The sequence below is a fragment of the Typopeltis vanoorti genome, chromosome 10 (genome assembly GCF_054136105.1).
Source record: "Typopeltis vanoorti isolate ZY-2024b chromosome 10, IOZ_Tvanoo_1.0, whole genome shotgun sequence".
NCBI classification, from domain to species: Eukaryota; Metazoa; Arthropoda; class Arachnida; order Uropygi; family Thelyphonidae; genus Typopeltis; species Typopeltis vanoorti.
In genome coordinates, this window is record NC_143558.1 from 73,300,928 (window position 1) to 73,311,385 (window position 10,458).

Sequence of the window (10,458 nt, forward strand, 5' to 3'; positions counted from 1 at the left end):
TACTAAGAATAGTGATCACAGCTTTACCCACCTTTACAATGAGTTGCCCTGGTGTTGCACCACCCTTAGACTTGAACTACGTTCAGGCGCAAACTTAAGTGTTTGCTTACTTGGGATTAGGAGTAAAATAACCAAGTTTATAAAATTACTTGGTAACCCTAATATATATATGTATATATTCAAGATATCAAGTAATTATATATAAACTTGGTTTTTAATCCTATTTCCCAAGTAAGCAAACAGACAAGTAAGTCAAGTTTGCGCCTGCACGTAGTGCAAGTCTGAGGCAACTCGTGGTAAAGGTGGATTAATCTCCGATCACTTTCCTTAGTATTTTTCCCTTAATGTAAAGCACATCCCTTGCGGAGATGTATGATGCTAAGCATTAAAGGCAATGATCACTACCCATACTGGTTTCGACCTTTATTGAGGTCTCGTCAGTAAGAGCCAGACCAGACAATGCTAAGGTTGAGGTACACAAGGTGCTTTGACCTTATTAAATAAAATCTCAGGATGAGAGATAGATGTAGAAAGTTTTTTAACTTGGGTATATTATGTATTATGTATTTAGAGTGGCACTACCATGAGTTGCCTCAGACTTGCACTACGTGCAAGTGCAAACTTGATTTACTTGTCTGTTTGCTCACTTGGAAAATAGGATTAAAAACCAAGTTTATATAAAATTACTTGGTATCTTGAATACATAATATACCCAAGTTAAAAAAAACTTTCTACATCTATCATCCTGAGATTTTATTTAATAAGGTCAAAGCACCTTGTGGCAGCTTGTTTAGGTAAAATTCATATAAGCTCTGTATTACTTCAACCTTAGCATTGTCTGGTCTGGCTCCCACTGACAAGACCTCAATAAAGGTCGAAACCAGTTGGAAGCTTGGATGATGATTGGCAATGTTGTAGCCCGTGAAGTTTTAACTGAAGCTCAGCTGTTGCTATCACCCAGGGCCTGCATGGTGGGGTAATGAATAGCAATGCTGTAGTCTGTGAAGTTAACTGAGACATGGCTGTTGTTGTTACCCTTCCAGATGAGCAAATGAGCAGCTGTGCTCGGTGGTGGGGGAGCCTGCCACAGTGTAGAGCCAACTGAGTTTCTGACCCTGTGGGTCGCTCATTATTGGGTGATCCGGGGGATTTTACAAGTTTTTGGAAAGGTATTCCCACACTTAAACAAAGGGAAACCAGTATGGGTAGTGACCATTGCCTTTAATGCATAGCATCATACATCTCCACAAGGGAATGTGCTTTACATTAAGGGAAAAATACTAAGGAAAGTGATCAGAGCTTAATCCACCATTACCACGAGTTGCACTACCATGAGTTGCCTCAAACTTGCACTATGTGCAGGCGCAAACTTGACTTACTTGTCTGTTTGCTCACTTGGGAAAAAGGATTAAAAACCAAGTTTATATAAAATTACTTGGTATCTTGAATACATAATATATCCAAGTAAAAAAACTTTATATATAAACTTGGTTTTTAATCCTATTTCCATAGTCATAAAAAATCTTGAATTTTCATGACTAAATGTATATAGGATTGACTAGTGGAAATCACAAAGATGGAGAATATCAGAAAAGCTACATATTCGACCTCAGTCATTATGCACAAATTAATTGCTCTTCCAAGAATCACAATATGAATTGATATATATATTATCTTTGACATAGGAGTGAGTTGTTCACCACAAATTTTTTGTGAAAAATTTCTTATAAAAAAAAATTGCTCCAACTCTCAAGGCATGTGGCAGTAACCTGAAAATAAATAGAATGAACAAGTTGAATTTGAACCTGTTTTACCTGAAAGAAGACTCTAACACACTCCATCTATTATCATTCTCACTTATTCTTAGACATCTTTGGATTTCTCATTTCTACATTTATTTTTATGCTACATGAAAAAGTTTGAGGCTATAAAACAAGTGTTAAGCAGAAACACATCCTAACTCATGGTAAGGAAGTAAAAATAGGGGACAAAGATGCCTCATTGTTATGGCATGTCTTGTAAAGTTAACTCAGCAGAGTCAAGGAAAACCATGACTTCTGGAGAGAACCAGATTGTTACTTTTGTTTAACTAATGTATAGATTTTTTATGAAAGCCAGCCATTTGATATCATCCCCATAAACTTAAAATCCGCCATAAGACTAGTGCAGCATCTTTAGATCTTTTGTTGGCATCCTTACTCCACAAACACTGTAACATATTGGTGGTACTGATGAGTTATGAATCTTCTACTACTATCCAGTATGGATAGCAAATCATAAACAGATGATAGCATCCGTGAAGTTGTCAGGTAAGGTACCTGACTGAACAGGAGTTAAACGATCTTTTCAGAGATTTGAATTTGCTCGGACTATATCTTCAGCCGTGCAGTTTATCAGCTCGAGAATGTTGGTGGATGTCAAAATATTCATTATAAAAATGTCAATTTTTTTAAAGAGGAACAAAATCCTATCTTCATATGTTAAAACAAAAAATGGAATTTGTTACTACTCTGATGAGTAGATGGTCTTTTACAAAAATTAATGAAGTTCATAAGCCAAAAAAAGCTGGCAATTATTTGTGGACATCTCCAAACTTACTAGAAGTTTTGTTGCATTATAATAGTGAGAAGCCTTCTGAACCTCTTGCACACACAATAAGTATGAGGAGACTTTTGAAAATATTATTATTATCACATGGGTTCATATCATCAAGGGTAGCTCTAGTGCTAGCACTAAACAATATTTGTGGAACCTATATTGGATAGACACTGGCAACATATTCCATGCATTCATCACTCTCCAAGCAAAAAATTAGTTTTCACACTCTTACTCAATTTCCAAGAATGACCCCTAGTTCTCCCACTACCAGACCTGTTCTGAAAAAATTCTTCTGTATCAATCTTGTAAAATCCTTTCCTTTCAGTAATTTGTGTGTTTTAAACATATTACCCTTTTCCCATTATCAACCAACCTCTGTAATCCACAAATCTTTGACCTGTGGTGCATTCTATAGATCTGCTACCATTTTGGTCACTTGCCTCTGGATCCTCTCCTTCTCCAAGAAATCCAGGTGACTAGATCTGTGCACAGTAGTCAAGATGGGGTCTTATAAAGAGGTATAATAACAAGCTTATCTCTGTTTTCATCAGGACGTTCTTCAGTAACCAAGTAATCTGATGAGCTGTTTTAGTCACTTTTGCAATATGCCTTATAATCTTTAACTGCCAATTCACCAACATACCACTTCTTCCAAATTCATGGCTTCATCAATTTCCTGAAGTAGAGTTTCTTCAATATAGCACACAGCTGGTAATCATTTTATTCCTTATAAGCTTACATTTTGCTACATTAAACTGATATCCATTCTTCCTTGTCCATATTGCCAATCTGTTTAAATCATCCCACAAAATTTTAACAATGATTGCTCTACCCAATTTTGCATCATCAGCAAACAACTGAATATTCTCTCTCAGATTATTTCCAATATCACTAATGTACAAATTAAATAGTAGTGGCCCAAGTACAGAGCCCTGTGGCACACCACTAGGAACAAACCTTCTGCTGGGCTCCTGAGTAAATTACTGTCTGTTATCTCATTTGCTGCAATTTATTTATCAGAATTCTATGTAGTATCCTGTCATATGTCCTAGTTGATAGAAATGTGTAGTAAAATAAAATATGCAATCCTCCTTCAATAGTGCCCCCCCCCCCCCCATCATTGAACATTACTTAGCCAAGCTTCTGTTTTGGCATAATTGTAACAAAGAATCCTAATGTTATTAAAGGAAGTTCCACTTTTAAATTTCACACCTTAAAATACATAGACTCCATCTGATCCTAGTTACAAAATCCTTATTGACTAGTGTTAGTATCATTTATAATTGTGTTTGATAACCCTGAAAAAGTTTTCCAAAACTTGAAAATGAAACATAACAGTATAAATAATGTGTTCAGAAAATTAATACTTTGTAAAAGTTATTGTGATTTGAGGGGTTGTAGGAATATACTCCTTGCAAAATTTATCTTCATGCTGAGTAAATTAAGTAGACTCGTTGCAATATTAATTGTTAATTTGATAGCAGATTATACACATATCTACCAATAATTGTCCGGATACTTTAGCAATTTACAATCGATAATATCGGGTATATCCACCTTTGGCTCTAATCACCTCCTGCACCCTTTGAGAGAGGCTTTCCACCGATGTGTGTGACAAACATCAGGTGGAATTTGTCTCCATTCCTCCATCAAAGCAGCATTGAGTTCAGCGGCAGATTGAGGGCATGCTGCTCTGGACCTCAATTGTCACACCAATTCGTTCCACAGGTGTTCAGTAGGGTTGAGAGCGGGACTCTGCACAGGTTCAGGGCAGTCAATTGACACTCATCTCTTCATACCATTCCATAACAGCTGCAGCTTTATGGTATGGGGCATTGTTGTCTTGATAGTAACACGAGTCCATTCCATAAAAAATCCACAGTGTAGGCAGCACATGATTATCCAGAATATCAAGGTACTGAGCTGCCTTCATGGAACCATGGACAACGACCAATGGTCCCACATCAAACCAGCTGGATGCACCCAACACCATTACATCTACACCACCAAACTTTACTGTGGGTACAACACACTATTGTAACAAATGTTCACCAGCTGCCTCCACTCCCTGCTATCAAACTGGAAACAGGTGAACCTTGATTCATCGCTCCAGAGTAGTTTTCCACTGGCCACTTGTTCAGTTCATATGCTCTTTGCGCCATACCAGATGAGCTGCCTTGTTTGTTGTGATGTTCGACTTGTGTGCCGCTGCTCTTCCATGGAAACCCAGTAAATGGAGTTCTTTTCGTATATTATTAGTACTCCGGAACTCGTCATGGATGGTCTGTGGCAATTTTAGCCGGTTTTTGCATGCTACCCTTTTTAACACCCCTCCTGCACTAGTGATGCCAGAACATCAGCGCCGTTGATTTTGGATGCTCCAGTTGATTGACAATGGCACATATGAACATGTCACTAATGTGACAGCCCATGATGACACCTCTCTCGAAGTCACTGAGTTCATGTTGTGTTGCCATTCCACCTGTATTCGACTGCTATGATGAAATACTGCTTCCTACTATCTGTACACTGGTTTTTATGTTATTAAGAAACCTGGAATGTTCCATAACTTCAAATAACAGGGGTATCTGGACAATTATTGGTAGATAGTGTATTTTTCATATAAAGTACTCCCTCAATTATCGAACCAGAGTGGAGGAACAGTTTGCCAGTCAGATATTTGAAGTCTTGGATAACTCTAGGTATACAGCACCATGCAATTACATGGTGCTGTATACCAGAAGTCAGTTTACACACTAACCCATTTGACAGTTAGTTAATTGTGGCAGTTCATTCATATGAAGGTCAGATAATTTGGTGATAACTGTATAAGTTACAAAATAGTATATAACAATATTTTTCACTGTACTCTGCAGTTGAGATGGTTTTAGCAGATTTTCTACTGGGTTGGATAGTGTGATACTGACATTTATATTTTTGTTTTCGTTTGCCTTTTACTCCAGTACATGCAACTAATCAAAGTTTGCATGAAGTATTAACAAGATATTATATTCTTGTCTTCATTCTTATTTTACCCATGTGAAAATATTTTGATGACTAAGCAGTCTGGAACAGTTGACTTCACATCAATCTGCTTTTTGTTTTCCATAATGCATGAATTATTATTACATATGAGATCAGTTTGACCTTAAGATGGCTAAATGTGTGAAGTTATATTTATGGAATGACTTAAGGCAATTGGTAAAGAAGACAAATCATTATACAGATACCTGGTTAAGACAATACAGTCAGTCCTCGACTTATGGAGTTTCATTCTGATGATCCCATCATTAAGTTGAGAAGATCGTAAATCAGAAATCACTATCTCAACTATAAGGATATATTAACAATGCATATGCCTGAATGCTAAAATTTTTGTTTTGTTGCTTTTAATTTTTCAGGAAATGACAACGTATATTAGAATATTAATTAAAAACTTTAATCAGTACTTTCCTATATTTTTGGCAATGTCACTAAGCAAATGAGATTTGCTTAGTCTGAGTGCTTGCATGCACATATCATTGTTTTGTGATCCCTGAAGATGGCAATGTAACATTGCCAAAATATATGAGGGTATTGATTAAAGTTTTTAATTATTATTCTAGTATGTTGTAATTTCCTGAAAAATTAAAAGTTATTTATAACCACCAATGTATAAGCTTATCTACAAGAATTGTGTTTTGTTATACAGTGTACCAATTTTAACATAAAATTATACAGTACTGTATTGTATCATCATCATAATGCTAATTACGGATATAGACTATAGTGGTCTGTTCTGGTAATCATTTATAATACCCTGACCTCTGGTGAGGGAAAAAATAAACAACTACATTAAGCAATTTCTACAGTCCTTTCATGTTGAAATTTTCTTCTATCTGGGGTTGTTCTGGTTGCTCTATGTGTTGAAGATGGGTCTTACACATTCTTGGAATAATTATTCCATCATTTTTATTCAGACTTGGATGATGTTTTAGCTTTCACAAGCTTCTTTGAATTTTTTTTCATACCAGGTTTTGGTGTGGCATAGGGACTTAGTGCCTTTCCAGTCAATTCTGTGGCATGTTTGGAATGTGTAGTCTGATAGGCCTGTTTTGCCATAGCGGAATTAATACGCCACATTAAATATCTCCACTATGGTAAAACAAGCCTAGAAACTGCAAGATTTCCAGAGGTTTAACATTTTCCATCATATAACCTATTTCTTTTTGCTTGACTTTTCACTGCTGTCATTTAAGATTCATCTGAAATTGTGGGGATTATGGAATATATAGCAATGAATTCTTTTTCTAAGACATATACACATAGAGAATTTCATTAAACCCCCACCTCTGTAAATCATGGGTTTGGCAGTATCCTCCAGTATATTAGCAGAATAATGGAGGCAGGATTAATTATAGTTGCAAATAAAATGTTATTTGTTATGTTTGGTCTAGTATAATAGCTTTGCTTGACTTTTCACTGCTGTCATTTAAGATTCATCTGAAATTGTGGGGATTATGGAATATATAGCAATGAATTCTTTTTCTAAGACATATACACATAGAGAATTTCATTAAACCCCCACCTCTGTAAATCATGGGTTTGGCAGTATCCTCCAGTATATTAGCAGAATAATGGAGGCAGGATTAATTATAGTTGCAAATAAAATGTTATTTGTTATGTTTGGTCTAGTATAATAGCTAGCAGCTGATTTGTAGAATCCTCCATACTCTATAAAGATTCCATTCTATGTGTCTTGGCTTTCTCAATATGAATAGCATTGCTATCCTGCTAATGCCTTGAGTAACACAGAATGGAAATTAAACAACACTTTGAAATATGATTTAATGGTGGTGTTACTAATACTGGAATAGTGATGAGAATTAATCTGTGTGTGTGTGTGTGGATATCATAATGATAATTAAGCGAGAAAGATAGGGTGAGGGAGATGACATTTTATTTCAAAGAAAAAATTTTAATTTCTCACTTATATTCTGTGTTATAAATAACTAAATAAATTTTATCTCTATTGCATCTATAATGATTAGTGTTAAAGCACTAACATTGAAATATTCTATATGTTAAATATAAAACTTAATTTTAATACCAAATATAATTGTATTTTTTTCCCTCCCTTTTTTTTTTTTTCCCACACAGGTCAAAGTTTTTTGGTTCCATTGTTGGTATCCCTCTTAGCTCTGTTGCTATTGGCAGCAACTTTAGCTGTTGGAATCTGGTACTATAGAAACCATTGTAGACAACAGTCTTCTCTTAGTAACTGTCAATCCCTTCCTCATTCTATTAGTAGCAAACTGGAACAGCTTGAAGTGGATGAAAAGTCTAATAACCAAAATGAAGAGAACTTGAGAAGGTATCGTAATCCACTTCACACTAGCAGTGCCAATGAAAAACTTTGTTCTCTTGCTTCTAGTGATTCCACAGAGATGATTGAAATTGACTTCGATCCTGATCGGTCAAGTATTCCAAGTAGAATATATAAAGCCCAGTCACCAGAAGCAAAGAAAAACACAACCCCTTCAGCAGCTAGTGAAAAAGACTTTGAAAAGGACAATAACTTAAAAGCTAACCAGAGGAGGCTTTCAGACAGAGAAATGATTGTATAGTAGCAGTCACTACAGTGTACACCATTTTCTCCCTTTGGGAGGTAGTCACTTTATTTATTTGTCATTATTCCTCTGAGTTTCCAGGGGATATATCTTTTCGCTATTAAGGGGGAAAACGGGGATTAAAAAAAAACAAAAAAACTAGAACTGTAACAACATATTTTGAAATGTGAAGTTACCCAGTGATTTGCAAAAATTGGAAGATAGTTCACAACTTCCTACGAGGAAATAATAATAATAAAAAAAAAAACTTGTGAAGACAGATTAAGATAAATGTGGTTTTATAGAAAAATAGTGCCTGTCAACTATAACTCAACATTGTTGTATAATAATGACAATTTAGCCATCTATAGAAACAGCCATTCCATTAAGTGAAAAAAAAAAAGGTTGCCATGCTATAACAAAGATATACATACCATGATTTTTTTTTTTTTTTTTTAAATTTCAGACTTAAACATGAACTAAAGTTCAGGTAAAGATAACATAGTGTTATAGCTCACCATAATGAATGCCAATTTTTTTTTAGTTAAAAATAATTCATAACCCTCAAAAATTGAAAAATATGTACTTCTAACCTTCATTTCAGAGTTGTCTCAGAATGTCCATGTGCAATCTTAAATTTTTGTACTTATTTTTTTTTTAATTGTCTTATCTCTCTCCTCTCTCTATTTTATTTTATTAGTACTGGATAAGTTTGTAGTTCTGGACATAATCTGTAAATATGTATATATGTTTATGTTCTTGTATATTTGATCATTAATTTAATTTATGAAGAATGTACAAATGGCAGTACATTAATTTATGTTTTGCTTTTCATTATGGGAAAGGGGAAAAATTAGCACACAAGTTTTGTGAAATATGACCAAATTAAATTATCTATACTTTTAAATATCTTTTAATGGTTGTGAAATGAATTTGGATGAAATAGGTCAAAATTTAACATTTTAGTATAACATAAAATTTTTTCTGTTGTCTCTGATTTTGTGATAAAGTGCAGCAGGACCAATACAAATGTTTATAGTTTTTCAGAAATAAAAAAAACAACAACCATAAAATAAATCGACATACATTAAAGCTAATCCCTTTATTATTCCGTTTTAAAAAATGTGATATATACTGAAAATAGTACTTAGTTTTTTATAAAATTCACAATGATTGATAGTGATTGCTATATACCATAACCAGAGTTTCACTCACATTTTTATATTTTCTTACATCTTTCTTTTGTAATTTTTTTTATTTCTTTTCTTGTATACAAATCAAATGCATTGGTGAAATAAGTGCTAATAATTTCTTAGCCAATTGTTTTAAATAATTGTATTTCAAGTATGAAAAATCAATATTTCTTTATTTTTCATTAAAACTGCAGAATGCAAGTTTAATGCAATCTACACACTCTTTGATAGAATCAATATAGTGTAAAGTCACAATTTTTTATTTTTATTTTATTTTTTTTTTTATTATTCATGGTACTTGTGTACTCTTGAGGGAAAAAAAATGCAAAGCTTTTTTTTTGTATTATATTAAATAGATAACTAAGAATAGGAGTTAATTTAATATAAAAAAAATACTCTAATAAGTGTTGAGGTATCTGTCTTAATGGTCTGTAAATAAGATAACAGAATTAAGCACACTGTAACTAATTTTCAATATCACCATTAAAGGTAAATACCAAACACTGCAGGTGTGTTACGTTGTCAGTTTGTAGTGGTGAACAAAGACTAGGAATTTCTTTCCTCTTTGCAGTTAAATTTATCCAAAAATAGCACAGCGATGAACTCATGCCAGTTTTATTTTATTTATTTATTTATTTTTGACAAATTTCTAAATTATAGATAGAGGGATTTTTGTTATTAATCTTTGAGTGCTTTCTAATGAAAATGAATGTTTTGACATATTCAAAATCTTTATAATGTGTTTACCATTATTAGCAACTTTAAAACTGAATATGTAGCTTAATCCTGTTATTGTATGAGGGGAATCTGGAAAGTTTTGATAAACACCTAGAACAAAAATTATATTAAAGCTTCTGATATAACCACAAGAAAAGGAACATATCTAAAACCATTTAACCCCCATGTTTCATCAAATTATAATAATTTGTTCTTTTGATTTTTTATTTCGTTAATTTTATATCTTATATAATAAGACATAAAATTAACGAATTTTTGTTCTAGAACTTTCCAGCCTCCCCTCCCCTCATATTTAGTGCTTATACTGAAGCAATAAAATAAATAAAAAAAAATAATTGTAG

At 33.7% G+C, this 10,458-nt stretch overlaps 1 protein-coding gene across 1 annotated transcript in view; it reads left to right on the top strand.

Annotated features, from left to right (window-relative positions):
• Positions 1–8,204, top strand: part of LOC150102508 (protein jagged-1-like) — a 186,703-nt gene extending 178,499 nt beyond the window's left edge. Inside the window, exon 23 of the mRNA XM_090399608.1 lies at positions 7,738–8,204. Within this exon, the coding sequence (XP_090255734.1) occupies positions 7,738–8,204 (467 nt within the window). The remainder of the gene's footprint in view (positions 1–7,737) is intronic.
• Positions 8,205–10,458: the final 2,254 nt, after the last annotated feature.